General features: G+C 40.1%; 1 protein-coding gene across 5 annotated transcripts; it reads right to left on the reverse strand.

Annotated features, from left to right (window-relative positions):
- Positions 1 to 2: 2 nt before the first annotated feature.
- otoa (otoancorin) lies at positions 3 to 18,105 on the reverse strand. Of its 5 annotated transcripts, none has more exons than XM_078171545.1 (28): positions 17,771 to 18,105; positions 16,920 to 17,002; positions 16,758 to 16,819; positions 16,277 to 16,298; positions 15,954 to 16,002; positions 14,458 to 14,578; positions 14,209 to 14,271; positions 13,924 to 14,108; positions 13,710 to 13,843; positions 12,849 to 12,967; positions 12,583 to 12,722; positions 11,453 to 11,570; positions 11,112 to 11,336; positions 10,870 to 11,034; positions 10,403 to 10,543; positions 9,603 to 9,652; positions 7,590 to 7,710; positions 7,377 to 7,495; positions 7,135 to 7,276; positions 6,573 to 6,766; positions 5,624 to 5,714; positions 5,074 to 5,430; positions 3,702 to 3,851; positions 3,473 to 3,615; positions 2,635 to 2,771; positions 2,410 to 2,507; positions 1,152 to 1,305; positions 3 to 1,035 (listed from the first exon to the last, which is right to left on the reverse strand). In XM_078171545.1, the coding sequence occupies exons 2-28, from the start codon at positions 16,975 to 16,977 to the stop codon at positions 953 to 955; spliced, it is 3,441 nt and encodes a 1,146-aa protein (XP_078027671.1). In that variant the 5' UTR covers positions 16,978 to 17,002; positions 17,771 to 18,105; the 3' UTR covers positions 3 to 952. The 5 variants fall into 5 exon arrangements, with proteins under 5 accessions (XP_078027671.1, XP_078027670.1, XP_078027672.1 ...); XM_078171544.1 differs by having other exon boundaries at positions 16,758 to 16,837; XM_078171546.1 differs by lacking the exon at positions 17,771 to 18,105 and having other exon boundaries at positions 5,074 to 5,255; positions 5,340 to 5,430; positions 16,758 to 16,837; positions 16,920 to 17,755.
- Between the last annotated feature and the right edge of the window lie 13 nt (positions 18,106 to 18,118).

Below are 18,118 nucleotides of genomic sequence, written 5' to 3' on the forward strand. Positions count from 1 at the left end.
CATTGTCTTGTCTTCCTTTATTATTATTGTTTAATCATTTTTTATGTTGTCAGCACAGTATCATATAAAGACATCCCACGGTGACATGAATAAATATCCTCCTCATTCTATCAAAATATACTTTCTTATAAATATATAGATGCAGAATATTTAAAAGTAATCAAAGGAATCCTTACACAGCTTAATAGCTTATTTGAATATGTTGTGTTTTTGTTAAAGGGATAGTGCACCCAAAAATGAAAATTCAGCCATTATCTACTCACCCTCATGCCGATGGAGGCTCAGGTGAAGTTTAAGAGTCCTCACATCCCTTGCGGAGATCCAAGGGGGGAGTGGGTAGCAGCACAAATCCACCTAATGCAGGCTGACGGCGCCCCAGATTAAAACTCCAAAAACACATAATTGAAACCACAAAATATCTCGCAGTGCACAGAGAGGCAGTTAGAGCTACAGGCTACAATGAGGCTAAAAACAGAGTTCAAATTATGTTTTTCCAAACAACTTTTTATGTCGGGGCTTCAGGACACTTGGATCACTATGGACAAGCAGTATGGAGATATTTTGTGGTTTCAACTATGTGTTTTTGGACGTTTTAATCTGGGGCGCCGTCAGCATCCATTAGGTGGAGTTGTGCTGCTACCCACTCCCCCCTCGGATCTCCGCAAGTGTTGTGAGGACTCTAAAACTTCACCTGAGCCTCCCTCGGCATATGGGTGAGTAAATAATGGCTGAATTTTAATTTTTGGGTGCACTATCCCTTTAACAGCCCTAATCCTGCACTCATACACAGATCATGTCAGACAGTCTGAGAGACGTCTTCATCACAAATAACAGAAGAATTATACGTCACAAATGCCCTATAATGATTTAGTGTGGCTGCGTGCGTGCGTGTGTGTGTGGTTAGCTGAAAGCGTCTGCTACTTTTGTAGTTGGATGCGGTGGCGCTCTGTTTTCACAGCAGCAGGAAGCCCATCAGAAGAAACAGAAGGGGCGTGGTGAAGGCTGAGATCCCCTCGACACTCAGAGATGGAGCTCCTGGATGAGACAAAGACTGAATGTAAAGATTTCCTCCTGACGGTCTTTAAGGTCTAATAGAGACAGATCCTCTTAATCATATGTGATATTACAGCAGTGTTTGTGTATGTTCTTACCTGAGTGGTCAGATCTTTGAGTTTGGTAAGGTGACCCGGCCTCGGCGCTCTCAAGAGCGTCCAGCTGCTTCTTTCCCAGGGCACTTCGCTGTTCAGCAGTTACCTTGGCGGCAGCATCAGGTTCAAAAGCCTTCAGCTGATCAGGAGAGAGTTGCTGAAGGGAAAAAAGGAAGTGGTCCAGAGGTCAGAGGAGTGGAATTATTTCCCTTAAGTTAGACAGTGTATTAATACTTTGTTACAAGTAAAAGGGTGTCTGCAGGTCCTTAAAAAGTCTTACATTTTATAAGTATTAGGCCTCAAAAGTCATTAAATAGTCTTAAATTTGCAAGGGTTAAGTCTTAATTGCCATAAACAGTTTATCTAATTACATTATCCATCTTTTTTTGTCAGATTGAGTCAAGCTCTTCTGCACAACAGTCTACATTTTTAATGTTACAATTCTTTAAACGTACTACTGAATTTTTTACTTTAAACTTGTTCTCACCTGTTGGAAATAATGTTGATTAACCTTACTCATTCTGATAACCATAATTCCACACAAAACCTACCTCTGCATGGGACGACATGTACAACTTAGCTTTATACTTACCTGCAAGCTTGACTAAGATAAAGATAGATATTAAATTTGGTAAAAATGTTCTTAAAAAGGTCTTTAAAGGCATTAAATGTAGATGTCTGATACCTGTAGACACCCTGTAAAAATAGTAAAAGTACTCATAATGCAGAATGCACCTGTACATGGTGTTATATACTGTACATGTTTTATCACCGATGAATAACATTGCACCATTTTTGTTGCATTTGCTGGAGGTGGAGCTGATTTCACTGTGTAACTGTCGGATAGTTTAACCCGCATAAACTCTAACCAGCTGTTTATGGAAGAATATTTCACCCTGTCTCTTAATTTAAATCCACTTGTTTAAAATTTTCTGCATCTTGAAACAGATTAAGGCAGGCTGCAAAATTTGATGTGAGAGTTTTCTTTTAACAAGCTGATTTGTAAAATAACTTGCATGGCTGATGGTCAAAGCTAAACCTATATTTTGTATTTAAAAAATGTAAATACACTTGTACTGCACTGCAGTAAAATGTACAACATTGGCCTTTGAAATGTAGCAGAGTAGAGGTATAAATAAATTAGCATGAAATGGGAATATCAAGTCCAAATACCTTCAATCATGTACAGTACTTGATTGAATCTACTTAGTTACCAGATTTGGCAAAAGAAGGACAGAAGAAGTCAGAGGAAGTTACTCACAGCAAAGTTGTCTGGTGCTATCACTGGGATGCACGGGTGGCTGAGAAAAGGAAAGACAGACGGGTCTAAAGAAGCCAACTCCGTTCCATTCAACCCAGCTGAGGGAGACACAAACAGAACAAAAACTAGTTCCTGCAGCAGCCAACAGTTTACAGTACTTCTGAGGAATACTACAATGCCATTTGGTTTCCTGCAGAGAACACGTGGTAGAGGGGATGATCTCACCAATGATGGTGCCCAGGTCAGACACTTGAGCTTCAGGCCAGGTGTTGGGATTTCCAAATGCAGACACAGCAAGACTCTTCAGGCGTCGTGCAGCCGTGGGGGGGAACTGGACATCATCCATTGAGCCCACAGCTTCCCTGTGACACACACACACGATAACATAGTCAGAATATTTTATTCTCCTCTACAGAATGCAGACTCTGTGAATTCAACAAAAAGCTGTGACCATGACATCATATTTACTAAAAAGTATTTATGCATCCAAAATTATTTGTTAGTGTTGCTCCATAAATGGGACATTGAGAGCAGAGATTAAAGGAACAGTGCACATCAAAATCAATGTTTGTCTTGCTTGTAGTGCCATTTAATCTAGATTGGTTTTGTTGTGAGTTGCAGAGTGTTGGAAATATCGGCCGTAGAGATGTCTGTCTTCTCTTTAATATAGTTAAATTAGATGTCACTCAGCTTGTGATGCTCAAAGTGCCAAAAAGATACATTTGAAAAACTCAGCAGCAATGTCTCTTTCCAGAAATCATGACCCGGTTACTCAAGATAACCCACAGACCTTGTTGTGAGTGCCACCAAGTTCCATTATATTTAAGAGAAGGCAGACACGTCTACAGCAGATTTCTTGTACATGATAAAAATGTATTTTTGATTTTGGCGTGAACTGTCTCTTCAGGGGAAAAGGGCACCAAAATTCTTGCAGAGATAGTTTAGGTTAAGTAAAACGTTTAACTGCATGAGACAAAGACAGAGTTTGTGTAGTATTTTTCTTTCTCTCCCTCTCTATAATGATCTAAAAGAACTTGCAGTGAATTCTGTATGATGCACAAACCTGAAGGCGTCCATGTCAAGCTGACTGATCTCGTCGGGGTCTAGGCCACACATGAACTGGTTCAGTTCTACCATGTCAGCAGCTCCCAGCTGCTGCGCTGTCAGGTTGTTATACTTAGCGACGCCCCTCCACACCGACTTCATCTATTCAGGCAGGTCATCTTGATGAGTTATGATCACAATAATCAGTGTAATAGTCATGAGCATATGAAGCTAGGTTTGTACTTCACCTGTGACTCTTTCCAGCCACACTTGGCAATGTTCTCCAGAGAGTCCAGTGGGATGGGGAGCTCCTCCAGGTCTGCGTCTGAGAAGCCCCGAATTATACATCCTAACTGCATCACCACACTCTCGGTCATCTGGGACACTGGGCCCAAGGTCTTTGGGAACACAGTGGTACACTTATGATTCAAATGAATCAGACTTTCACTCAGGAAATTATTGTGATGAAAAGCATTTCTGGATTTCTATACGCACGCACGATAGATGTTACGTGACACGTACCAACCACCCACACACTGTTGCAGACAGAGTACCCCCCTCATGGCAACAGCACTATTCGATGGCAGAACCATCAGGATGACAATGTGCCATAAGACAGTGCAAAAATTGCTCAGGAATGACGCGCGGAACGTGACAAAGAGCTCAAGGTGCCGACCTGGCCTCCATATTCCCCAGATCCCAATCTGATGGCACATCTGTGGGATGTGCTGCTACCACACCTCGCAACCCACAAGACTCAAAGCATCTTGTGCCAACGTGGTGCCAGACACCACAAAAGTTCTTTGTCCATACCGGGCATTTGGACGCCAGGTTGGCACCTTGAGCTCTTTGAGTTTTGAACATAAGTCATCAGAATACTGTTTCATACTGAGGGACAGTACAAAGATTATGGCCCTGTACCAGCCCCTAGTTAGGCTTAGTCTGCTGGAGGACCCCCCCTATAATACACCGGGCATCTCTCTCTCTCTCTCTCTCTCTCTCTCTCTCTCTCTCTATCTCTCTCTCTCTCTCTCACACACACACACACACGCACACACACATCTATTGCACGTCTGTCCGTCCTGGAAGAGGGATCCCTCCTCAGTTGCTCTTCCTGTGGTTTCTACCGTTTTTTTTTTTCCCCCTGTTAAAAGGGTTTTTTTTGGGGGGGGGGAGTTTTTCCTTATCCGCTGCGAGGGTCCAAAGGACAGAGGGATGTCGTATGCTGTAAAGCCCTGTGAGGCAAATTGTGATTTGTGATATTGGGCTTTATAAATAAAATTGATTGACTGATTAGCAAGGATTTTATAATTAAACAAGCTGTACCCATTCAACTCTGTTAAATTATTTTGAGAAATTATGGGTAAGGGAGGGTGGCGTTTTTCAAAGAGAGGGTCTATTCAAAATTTTAATTTAAAGCCCTCTTTAAAGCTGAAGAGGGCCTTGCTTTGTTAAAAAGTCAAAGTTTACCGCTTTTTTTTGTACCCTGCTCAACGACCCAAAGAATAAAAAAAACAAACAGAAATATCAGAATGAGAAAAAACTATAAATTGTCCGTCTCCTTCTATACCTGCAGTGGAGGAGTCCTCTGCTTCCAGAATGAACAAACCTCCACTATACCTCATTTGCTTTTTTGCTGAGCACAGCTAGTTGGTTTGCATTGAAGCCACAGACATCCCCAAGGACTTCGAAAACAGCCAGGAAGGTCTCGGCTGACATCTCTTCCAGCTGTGCTGCTGTCCAGTAGACATTGTCCATTTGTAGTTCTTCAATCAACTCCACAGTGGGTTTCTTATTGTTGGCTGAGAGAGACACACTGAATGTGAGACACAGAAAAATGAAGTAGAACACTGCATCACCAATTTTTTGCGCAGTATCACTATTACCGGTGATGAGATCGAAGCATTTCTTTCTCAGGGCATCCGGGGCATGGAACAGGTTCGACTTCAGGGAACAGAGAATGTCCTTCATCCAAGGCTGACAGAGACAGACGGAGAGAAGGAGAACAAACAAAAAGCTCTCATGAGAAAAATATGCATGATTCATGGCAACCAGAAGAGCGCAGTGCTTAACTCCCTCCTTATTTTGAGTAATTTATTGATGAAAATGTGGGATACTGTGAGCTGCATCACTGTCCAGATGGTGCGTGAAGACAACAAAAGATACAAACCTTATTGGGCAGAGCTGATGTAGCACTGTCATTCAAAAAGAGGAGGGGACCCAGTGCTTCCAAATCCTCAGCTGACATATTAGATGGATCCCTGCAGGGGATGAAGAGAAAGCAAAATTATAGCCACGCAGTTGAATGCCTCCGCTAACCACATCCATGTCTGTCCAGACTCATATAATACATGTAGCCAAGACTTGGACGAAAATAATTAAAAATATATTAACTGATTTTTTTTTTGGTAAAAACAGAGGACTGATGGAGAGCTTCATCACATGGTGCAACAACAATCACCTGAAGCTCAATATCAGCAAAACCACTGGGAATGTGGTTGGACTACCAGAGGAACAGGACAGAACACAAAGTTACAGCCAGTAGACAATGGTTCAAATATGGATGTTGCTGCAAAGAAGCTGCAAATTCTAAAACATAGATGCTTGGCACACATCGTCAACGCGACACCGTGGAAGATCTAAACAATCACAACAGTTTCGAGATGTACACCCACGATCATGTCACCAATTCACTATCTCACAAAATGTCTGTTTCTGAGTTATGGTGGTGAATGACAGCCAGAAAAGTGTTTAATGCAGAACATTATGACATCACAGTGAAGTTGACCTTTGTTCTTTTGGATATAAAATGGCACCACTTCATAATCAATTCGATGTTTGTGTGAATTTTGGTCAGGATTAGGGTACGAGTTTGACCACCAAAATCTAATCAGTTTATTCTTAAGTACAGGTGAACGTTTGTGCCAAATTTTAAGTACTTCCGTCAAAGGGGTTCCTAAGATATCAAGTTCATGAGAACAAGATGGACAAAGTCAAAAACATAACGCCTCTGCACCTGTGACAGCCGTGGCCAGAGGCATTATGTTCTTTTATAAAAATACATCACATTCTAGCTTTCTCTGCAGTAACTCCAGTGTCCACAGGGAGCCTGTCCCTACCCAAAAGTCTGCGTGACCAGCTGAGTTATTTCTGCCCTGTGGCGTTGAGGAATGTACTGGCAGTCAGCCATGTCCTGGAGTACGGAGCTCCGGACATCAGGGGCCATTTTGAGCAGTTGGGAAGACTGAAGCTCACACAGAAGAGGTTTGAGGCTGGACACATCCTCATCGGTCAGCCGAGATAAGTTTGTCCCCTGCAAGCACACATTAAATACCTGAGGCTGTTGTTGAACTCACACGAGACTCACAATGTGATAATAATAGGTGTGTAGCAGGTAGGTATAGGCAGGGGACAATTTCAAGAAAAAACCTCAATAATAAATAAGAATACAAACATATTGAATGTTGTTTCTTCACCCAGAGGTTTGGAATGTTATTATATGGCCTTCCCAGTCACCTATGAAATTTTTTGGACCAATGTGTTAAGACAGCCACCATCATCTACACCAAATGAGGTAATATCTTTTGGTTGAGTTTTGCTGCTCTGACAGTTCGTGGTGGCTCAACACCATTTATGTCGGCTTCTCTTTCATTTGTCACCCCTCTATATCCTTGTGTGTACTTTGGCCAGGCAAAGCAGTGCTCTCTCGGTGAGTGCAGGGCGAGACGGGGAATGATGAGGTAACAAGCTCAGGTCGGCCTCTTCGATCTTGTCGATGAAGGTGGGACACACAGAGTCAGGCAAATCCTTTATCTTCAAAGGCCTGTGATAGTGTAGGTAAAAGACAGATAGAGAGCTGTTACATTTTATTTATATTTTTGTTTTTTCTTAAATAAAAGTGATAAAGAGAAAAGACTGTTTACGGCAGGTGAAGAAGTAAACATGTGGGAATGTTTTTCATCTCCTCCTCAGTGATGGTTTTGAAATAGTCGGCTCTCTCTTTCTCCAAAGTCGCAAAAAGCTTTTGGGCAACACATCCTGCCTGAAAACGTATATTTGTTATCAGTTGGTACATTCTACACATGCTTTATTTACATGACTGTACATACTGTGTGGGTAAGTAAATACATTAATACCTGCAGTTTGGAGACCCACTGTGGAGTCTCTGTTATGGCCTGAGCCATGTCTTTTGTGTCGCTGTCTGCTACTTCATCGATCATCTTACAGGTTACTCCCCGAATAAGTGAATGCAGTCTCCTGTCACAGCAAATATTGTTTTGAGTCTAAGCGTGTAAAGCAATGGCAGACATGTACACACAGTTATAAGAATATGCAGTTAACTGAAACACCAAACAATAAATGTAAGCCTGCATTTAACATGAATTTGGGAAAAATTGCTTTTGTTTTTATTATCACGTTTTTTATGGTGATGATTCAAGTCAGGTGTCATTTTTTCATCAGAAACTGTCTTCTGCCGATGTTAGAACATTTTTGGGTTTTAATCTTCTAATTTATTTTAATATACTATAATAAAAAATGTTTTAGAGGACTGAGAATGTTATTTGCTTATTTGGTGACCAGGATTAAATGTTAGACCACTGGTTCTCAAACTGTGGTAAGTGTATCATGATGGTACGCAAGCTCCCTCTAGTGGTACACAGAGGAATCTCCAAAATTATTTTAAAAAATTAAATTAATTTAAATACATATACTACAACATTTCGGATACAAGTTATCACTGAAATACAATTATAAGTTTAGCCTTTTCTGTAATATTTTTGTTTCCATATCAGCCTGCTACACAGTCACTTTCATGAACAAAGCTCACGCAGACATTCATGATTAGTTATGAGCTAAAGTCATACACTGTAAAACTCTGACCATATTTGGATGACAAGCTGAAGCTGTGGAGGAGTGAGAATTGGATCTGACTCAGACTGTGGTGACGCCTTGCAGACAGCTTGTCACTCATGCCACCACGCCCTTAAATAGGCATAACTTTGGGCCTTGATAAAATCTAAACAGCTATAAAAATTAACCCACGGTACCGTCATCATGAATGTTGAAATAAGCTATAGAGACCAAAAATGTTGTAACATGGGGGTCTATGGGGATTTATTCTGTTTTGGAGCCAGCCTCCAGTGGCCATTCATGGTACTGTAGTTTTAGAGGCACTTCCACATTGGCTCCATTTTTCAGTCTCGGAGGTTGTCACTTGGCTTAAGTATGATGACAAGACAGTGAGTAGAGGTAAAATTAATGGTTTAAAAAAACTGCAATTGTGACTTTTAAGAAGAGAGGTGCGGATCAGGGGGAGAATATTTCCAGCAGCTCTGTTGAAACTGACACAGACAACAATCAACTGAGCACAAGTGCTAGTGGCTACTTTGGAGTGAAGTCTCCACGGCACCTGATGAGGGGCTGGCCCTTGCAGTGTATGAGAGTTATGTGGAGGAGTTTAAGTGCCAGTTCTAGTGCTGCCTCTTTGTACAGTATTGCTGTTGCTAACAACAGTCAATAATAAATAATCTTATGAATGAGAATAAAGCTGCCTCCTGCATCAACTGTTCAAAGCTGAGTAGGGTAGGCCTATGCTGCTGTATTTTAACGTCGGACATAGCGGTGGTGGTACTTTGAGAGCCTAATATTTTTTTAAAGTGGTAAGCGGTGCAAAAAGTTTGAGAACCAGTGTTTTAGACATAATGAATATTTGAAACCAAGTTTTCAAGTGCTTTAATGCAGGATTGTCAGTTACTGTTTGTGAACATGCACGGACCAACCCCAGATTCACTCCTGTTTGGCGTTTCGCCTCACTGTACTTACTACTGATGCAACTTAACATACTGAACACAGAAAATAAGATGAAATTAAGAAAATACAGGCAGAGGATAGAGAAAGCACACCACTATAGTCTTCTAGTGGGTCGTACGTGATGACTGAGAAAGACTCCTGTATGAGTCTGTACGTTGTTTTTAAGGACAATCCTGCATAGTATATCTTTAATGACTTGAGAGTGACCACTTTCAATCAACATCTGCAGTCACAATAAAAACCACTGTAGCCTTGTCAGATGTTTTTATTGCATGGCTTTTGTATTTCATTGTATTGAATGGGGTTTCCTTTATTTTGTTCACTGCTGTATAACTTACTTGTACCAAGGCTTCTTTGAATTATACAACTTTTTGACCAGGAAAGCTGCCTAGAAAGAAGACAACAGTGAGAAATATTCTATCAATTTTCAGTAAATACAACTCATTACTTAACTTAATTACTAACTCTGGACTGGCAGCCTGACCCACCTGAGGCCACTCTGGGGTCTATGAGTGACACTGCTCTGAACTCTGACAGAGATAAATGGCTGGTGCATCTTGTTACTATGTTGGCTAAAAAATGTATTTTGCAGCTGTGGAGGTCTGATGCTGTGACCTCATTTAAGATGTGGCTGAAAGAGCTAAGTGAGATCCTCCACTGGGAGGGGCTTAGATTCCAGATTTCAGAAAGGTAGGCAGTGTTTGATAAGGCATGGAGACCAATGTTGAGACATTTAAGGGGTCTGAGAGAGGATGAAGGTGTGGGATGAAGGATCAACAATATTAATATGTGTGTTTATTTGTTTTACACTTCTTTCCTTTCCATTTTTCTCTCATTTTGCTCTCTTGGATTGTCTTCTTGTTTCTCTTTCTTGCTTTCTAACCACCTTTCCCATTAAAATGTGTTTAAAAACTGTCAAACAATTATAATTGTATGGGTTTTTTTTATGATGCTCTAATAATGAACTAATACAATTATAAAATCTTCTGTAATCCAGATTGTCGTATAGTGAATGCATCAAGAACAGTAATAATTACAATATAAACAAAGATGAAGTCGGATAATTCAGAGTATAACAGAAAAAAATGTGTTAATGGTTCAGTGCTGTTCACAGAAAGCAGGTTTTTGGGGAAATTACCTGTGACCGCTTCCATTCTTTATTCACCACTTGGTCCCAAGAGGTGATGTTTCCTTTCCTCAGTTTGTCTAGAGAAAGGCTGCAAAGCAAAGCACCAGGCAACTTCTTCACCAGCTGTAGGAGATCCACATCTCCAAAAGACTGCAGGGAAACACAGGGTATATGAATGGTATCACAGGTAACACACCTAACCTTTTATTTGTTGTTCTCTCCAGTGGTGTAGTGGTAGTTGATGAGGTGGGTGTACTGCTAGGTACATAGGTAGGTTACCGATGAAGAAGTGGGCATACTCTCCTATATATTACAATGGCTTTTTAGCTGATAGACGGGTATACTGTAACTGGATAGAAAAAGAAGTGGGACACCCTGTATACCTGAGTATACCCTCCACTACACCACTGGCTCTCTCTGGATCCATTTTCTCAGTAACGTTAGCATCCATTTTCTGCTTCTGTATCCTTACTCACCCCCTGCAGCAAGGCCATCCGCTGCCCCTTCCTCATCCACTTGGAGATCCTCTTTAGGCCCTCGGTATCATTCAGGATCTCCTTGACATGCCTGAACATAAAGGTTGGCAATCCCCCTACAACTGGCTGAAGGTCCATCAGCTCTTTGCCAGAAACCTTTCCGAACTAAGGGAAAGCAGAGTGAGTTAAGTATAGAGTGAGAGTGTGCGAGAGAGAAGCCTCCAGCAGCTGAGCAGACTCACCTTTTTGTCCATCAGTTTCTTGGCGAGGGCCCGCAGCTGGGCCGGCCTCCATCGGATGGTGAGATTTCCAGAAGAACTCAAATTTTTCAGAACTTCTTTGAGATCTTTGTCAGGGAACTCGCTCAGTTGTTTGGGAGACAACAAGGCAATACTTCTGCCCAGCATGTGTAATGCTTCAGAGCCATTGGTATGTGACGCCACAATCTTGACGAGGCGTTTCCTCAGCTTGAGCCAGGGTAAAAAGACAGAGTAATTGAGAGGTTGCTAAGGTTCATTTAATTTGTTACTTCTGTCTTTGCTGAGGGTGGATATAGGTGAAAGTTTGGGTGAGTGAATGATACCCCTGTGATGCCTCGGTTGCCGCAGTCCTTGCGATCGTTCAGCTCAGAGAGGAGTTTCCAGCTGAGGTCAAGTGTCAAGTTTGGACCAGCAGAATAATGACAGACCAGTATGCCGAGCCTGATGAGGTTCAAAGCAAACATTTTGTGATGATTACGACCTTGAAATTCAATTAGCTCTCTATAATGTTGAGGACATTCATTTGTAGTCAGTGTTATTATCATTAAAGCTGTAGCTGGTTACTATCATAAAAATATCATTTTGTAATTTTTGCTAAAATGGTTTCACAGAAGCGCGTGAAACAGATCGTCTGTACAAGAAAAATCACGTCCAACCTCCTCATAGTGCTACTAATGGCATTTGCTAGAATCTAGAAAGTTTACAAGCAGTGACTGACATGACTGACAGCTGCTTTAGAGACTCCTCAGCTCGAACTGGTTGTTTTTGTTCAAGCGCAGTAGATGGTAAAACTCTGGAAAATATGGGCCGGTATTCACAAACATTCTGACAACACTCTCAGAGAGCTCTTAACTCAGCCTAAAAATGTTTAGTGAGGAGTCCTTGCTTTGGAGTGATTTAGGGACGTTCTCAGAGCAACTCTGAGCAAGGAAGGGACAGAAACTTTTACCTGAGTGAGGAGGCGTGGTTGACCTGTTGTTAGGTGTGATCCATTCTTTTAATAGGTGTGATTGGTTGTCACAGACATGCCTCTTTGTGAGCCTGCAAGATACTCTTAAGCCTCTTAAAAGTCCTCCTCCCTACTCCTAACAGTTTTTCACCGTAGGAGCTCTTTTAAGGTCTGAGATGCTCTGTGAATGACTTTTATCTTTACAAGGACCTAGTCATAACTTTAAGGGGAATCCTAAGACCACATCATGATTTTAAGAATTTTCTTTACCGCTAGGAGCAACTCTTTGTGCTAGAAAGCTTTGTGAGGACGGCCCCTGATTTTATCTAAAACAGGAGTTATGTAAGGGTAGAGCTTTGCCAGCAATATTCTGATGGAGTTTTTATGATTTTAGCCTTAACTTCTATTACTTGTTTTTACTGTAATTTTGTTTTAAAAGGTGCTTTATAAATGACAAAATATCATTATGCACTGATGTACACACATCCATGCATGAATACACACTTGTCCACATTCATAGCAAGCTCCTCTTCACGGAAGCACCCTTGACTTTTTTGCAGCAACTTTTTGCCCAGACTGGGATTCATCTTGGTGGTCATACTCGTGGCGGATTTGAACTGGCCTGAGTGGAAATATTTACACAGCTGAAAGAGAAAGTAAAGAGAAAAAACAAATAGAGCTACAAATTAAAATTAAACAAAAATTAAAATCTTGTCGTTTGCTATTTTCAGTTTTACTGGTTCTTTGTCCTTCTCTGCAGCCCCCCTCACCTGTTCTTTGGGAGCAGGATCAACATCGCTTGGGTCTAAAAGGGAGATGTAAGGTCCCATCATGCTCAGCGTCTCTGCGTTCAGCCATTCCAGTGAGGGTTTGCAGTTCTTTATCGGCACTACAAAATAAATAATGCTGTTGCAAGTCACATTCATACTTAACAGAAAGGTTATGACAGAATAGAGGCAGGAAACAAGGTGTCACAACGAGCTACTAGGGATTTAGGGGTAAGATTTGAGTGTCTTTCTAGATCCACAAGCACTGATTACTGTCACCAGTGCTGGAGACTATCACCTGCCGGCAGCACTTGACATGGTCTTTGATTTGCATGATTTTCAGAATTTAAACCCCATTTAAACAATCACATTTGCTAACAAACACACAAAACAGATGAAGTGTTTGTGACGCAAACTATCCCTCACTGTACTTTGTTTTGGCTCCTATCACATTTCCTCCCGCCTGCTTTGAATGATTTGCAAATAAGAGGCTGCCTTTTGCTTGTCTACTTCCTGCTCTTCCTCTGCATGTTATTCTCATTCGGTTTGCTTTATTTTAGCTGCATCGTTTGCCTTTTTTCTGCTTATTTCCCTCTTTCCTTTTCTCTACAGCCACTTCATCTCTCAAGCCCTTGTGTTTCCTGTTTAGGCACTTCTACTTTAGAAGGTCTTTCCCTCTGTCTCTTACACTTTGTGCGTCCAATCTTTTCTAGCTTCACTGCCCTGTTTTATTTCTGTTTAACATGAGAGTATGAATTAATCTGATCTTATCATGAAGAGATGATGGTGACTATATTGGAATGCTTGATTAGATTTTATTGGAAAATGTAGTTTCTGCTTTGACAGGCTCGACTAATTTCTTACTTGATTTTGAGTCAGATGGCAGCCTCCTTGTACAGTTGAAATACTTCTGGGCAATCTGTTCTTTTACCCATTTCACCATCTTTCTCTTTTGTTGTTTAGACATGGCACCATGCTCCTCGTTCATTATCTCCATCCTGAAACCAACCAACCATTTTACAATTTTAAGAAAGATTGCTGAGAAACACCTGAAGAAGTAGCTGCATCGCACACTTACGTCTTGTTCAGGTCAACATTGGGAGGAAGATTCATTCCTCTAAACAGCATATACTTCAGGGCAGGTTTGGCAGCCCATTGCAGTGTGTTGTAGTCGTCTGTGGTCATGTTGTTGTCGCAGTGAGAGGTCAGAATCTTCAAGGACAGAGGAGCCACAAATGCTTGCATATAACATGCAGACGCCGCCTGAGGGAATGAGAAAGAAGGCAGGAATCATTAGACCACCAGACAGCTGCATGGTTAATGGATTATGTTTAAGATCTTGCCATTAGTGGGGAGTACTGACAGGGGAGTTTCTCATCAGCTTGATCATGGTTAGAAGACTGCGGAGTTTCAAATTCTTGTTTGGCTGAAAAGATGCAAAGAGGACAAAACAACAATTAATGTATGCAGAGACTAAGACAGGTCCAGTTAAAACAAATAAATAAAATATCCCATCAACGATTTCAATAACCAACAATTATTTTCATCATTTTAACGTGAAGAAATATCATGTTTAAAGTGCTTGAGTGTGTTTGTGCATGTGTATTCTCACCATTGTGTTGACTTGTGGGTCTTTGTTGGCTTTGGCAGGACGGACTGATTGGAGCATTTGGAGAAAATCAGGTATGATGGCGTTGGATTCCTCAGGGTCTCTGTCTGCCACGGGCAAGTCACTGACAAAGAGTGGAAATATTTTTTTGGTGCGTAAAATGGTTTTAAATATTTGGTGTTGTGTTTTGTTTGTTCATTAATTTCATCCTTTAGATAGGATCATTACAATTCTGGGGAGAACAAGACACGTTCAAGATCATAAAACATTGTACACTCTGTATTGTTCACTTGTTTTAGCATATCTTCATTACTGTGTGGAGTTGTGGGGGCAAAATCAATCATTATACATTCCACAAAAAGAGCCCTAAAGATAGTAAACAATATTGGAAATTTGGAACATAGAAACCATCTGTTTTTAAAACTCTGGTGGCATTTAAAACTACAAACAATGTACGAAGCAAGAAATATTTACTGCCTGGTAATATACAGAAAAATGATCAGTGAAGCAGCGTTTTGTTAACATGCAGCACAAACCTGGAGTAACCTCCTAGATGATGTCAGACAACCCCCGACTCTGAACACTTCTAAGTCAAAGCTACAAACCTTACTTTTTTTACACAGCCTACTCCATCCTATAATAACTGCAAACTTATTTTTAAATTCAATTTTAAATCATTTTAAATAATCTTTATCTTTGCACCTCTTGTCTGCTATTTTTAATCTTTTTTTTTTTAAAAGTATAAATCATTTGGTAATTAATTCTACCTTTTCTATCTTTTTTTGTCTGTACTCTTCTGTATCCTTTATTATCTTTTATATTTTATTGCTCTGTAAAGAATTGCCCTGGTGTATCAGATGTGCTATACAAATAAAGCTGCCTTGCCAAAAAGAAAAATTTAATTTGAAATAATACTGTGTTCACACCCATCCTAGAAGTACGTGCATTTCTATTTGTGGGGTGGTTTTGTGGAATGGATTGGAGAAAAAAGTCAAAGTAAAAATGTCACACAGTTTACAAAGATGTACATAAAAATATTTTTTGTGAGGTACAGAACTGAGGAAGTTTAATACAAAGCATGGGTAGTGTTGCTAATTATGTATACAGAGGCTGTAGGGATGGACACTGGGGCTGATAGTTGGTATAGAATACTGTTCAGACTAGACAAGCATGATGCTTCTTCTTGCCTCATTTCAGACATGAAACATTAATTTATGTTGCTTAATGAAAGTCTGTTGTATTTTTTTTACTGTAATCTATTGTTAATGACATTTTTTTTTTACAAACACACACATATTATATATGTATAAAGCATATTCATACCATTTCAATTCAGTCTTTTAATCATCCAGTGAAATTCTGTTGAACCCTTTTTCACTTCTCTGGCAACTTTACTTCAAATTTGCTATTATAATTATAAATATAAACAGGCAGCAAAACATTTATTAAGCTTGAAAAAAAAAACAACAAGAAAAATATTTGCCTCTTCCAGAAATTACCTGTTTCTGTAGAGAGCTTTCAGCTCCATCAGCTCAGGCGCCTCGTATCCTGGTAACACAGTAACCCTCCATTATTTGTATGTTTCACAGTTAAAAGACATCAGGGTGTTTGCCATGTATTAGTAGGGACTCATGTTACAGAGGGCACTCATAATGCATGCAAACATACACTCTCACATTCACACAGTAAGGGCTGGGATAAGGATTTGGCAGTGAATTAGCTCTGTCTACTGTTGCAAACACTCTCCTTTCCTCTGTCTTTTATACACAAATTTATTGAATTAAAAAAAAAGTCTCAAAAAGTACTTTGAGAGTTTCCTCACCCTTTTTAATGCAAGTCTTCATCTGATGAAAAAAAGACAGACATAACATCATCAGATGTTTAAGTCAAAGGCACAGAGGGTGTTTATGGAGCTGAAACAGCTTTGTTGAAGGTACTGATGTGCAACTAGTAACTCATAGCACACAACAATTTTACTCTCTGAAGAATGGAAATTAAGAAGTTTTAAAGGTCCAGTGTGTAGGATTTAGGGGAATATATTAGCAGAAATGGAATATAATAAGTGAGTTTTCTTTAGTGTATAATCACCAGAAAATAACAATCGTCGCGTTTTTGGTACCTTAGAATAAGCTGTTTATATCTACCAAACAGCAACCTCCGTGACAGAAAAATGATGCCAATGCAAAGTCCTTGCTTTTCACAACCTTATTGTGATATTGCAAAATTGACTGAAGTCAAAAAACTGTGACAGAGAAAGCTTAATGAGAATCTCAAAGCAAACAAATGTCCATTAAATTACATACCAGTTTTTTAGATATTTTCTTGAAGTCAGGTTTTTCTTCAGGCATCTCACCTGGTGGCTCAGCTGAACAGGTAATAATGACTTAAGACACATTTATGTATACACAAACAACATGGATGCATTTTGCCATTTTTAAGGAGATGATGATGGCGTTGCTGCTTACCCAAGGCGGCACTGGACACGATGAGTAAAAAGAAAAACGTTCCTCCTTTTGGGGCCATGGTGAAAACACCAGCCTGCCTGTGTCTGTTGAGCATGAGGACAAAGTGAGCATTACAATCAACCCATTTTAAAAGTGATTTTGACTTAGATTTGCATTTTTTGCATTTTGCTTTGACATATTTTTCTTTCTGTAATATTTATTAGATCTCTAGGTGTTATGGAGCCTGTCTCCATGTGAGCCACCGCCAGTTTTCTGACATACTTCCACCTCTGAGGATTGGTGATCTAGTTACCACCCTTGGTACTCATCCTACGGGAGACTTTGGAGGGTAACGCCCTGTGAAAAACATGTTCAGTAACATACATGATGTACTTTTCAGCTTCTCCCCTCTTCCTCCATCACCTCTGCCATTGCCTCTCACATATTGCTGTTCCCTGTAAAACATTTGCATGATGGTATTTTGCCTTCATACGATTTGTTTACTTTCCATTGATTTGACTTGTCATTTAAATATGCCTGATGATTACCAGGAATGGTATACTAAAAATAACAACATAGGAATATTAACCTCTCTTATAACAAATTGTCTTTTAAAGTCAGACAGCCCTTTATTGCTGAATTATTTACTTGCTGGTTATATAATCACAGGTGTGTATCAGTCATCAAAAAATATAAAGAATATTTAGACATACAAAATAAGTAACCATTAAAACACACCAAAAAACATCTGTATTATACCTATACATATCACCAATGTTACTGCCTCAACAATTACATATCTGAAAGTATCAACACATCACAAAAATTTAAAAATAACTTACTGATTTATGTGAAAATTAGTTTCTACTTACATGATCTGTGTCTGCTCCCAAGTAGATCCTAGAAACAATGCAATTTAAAAAGAGGATGTCGGCAAAGTGATGATGTGCCTTTTGATCATCTGCCTCTGCCTCGTCTCATGTGAGTTGGTTGGGTGGTTACCTGTACTCAACTGAGTCGAAGCAGGTGCATGGTATTAAAATGCTAGGGGTGTGTTTGTTTGTGTGTGTGTGTGTGTGTGTGTGTGTGTGTGTGTGTTAGAGAGACAGGAAGACAGACAGCGTTCATGAATATTTCTGATGTCAACCAAATGAAAACATCACTGTTAAGAGGTAGCATCAAGGTATAATAATCCTATAAATCTTATCAAGTGTAAAGTT

Source organism: Epinephelus lanceolatus, chromosome 10 (assembly GCF_041903045.1).
Source record: "Epinephelus lanceolatus isolate andai-2023 chromosome 10, ASM4190304v1, whole genome shotgun sequence".
Taxonomy (NCBI): domain Eukaryota; kingdom Metazoa; phylum Chordata; class Actinopteri; order Perciformes; family Serranidae; genus Epinephelus; species Epinephelus lanceolatus.

Coding starts and splice junctions, on each gene's coding strand:
- otoa (XM_078171542.1), bottom strand. CDS start 17,013: ATGCTCAACAGACACAGGCAGGCTGGTGTTTTCACCATGGCCCCAAAA. Junction 16,299..16,757: donor AGAAAATATCTAAAAAACTG/GTATGTAATTTA, acceptor TTTTTTCATCAG/ATGAAGACTTGCATTAAAAA. Junction 1,036..1,151: donor TCAAAGATCTGACCACTCAG/GTAAGAACATAC, acceptor TGTCTCATCCAG/GAGCTCCATCTCTGAGTGTC.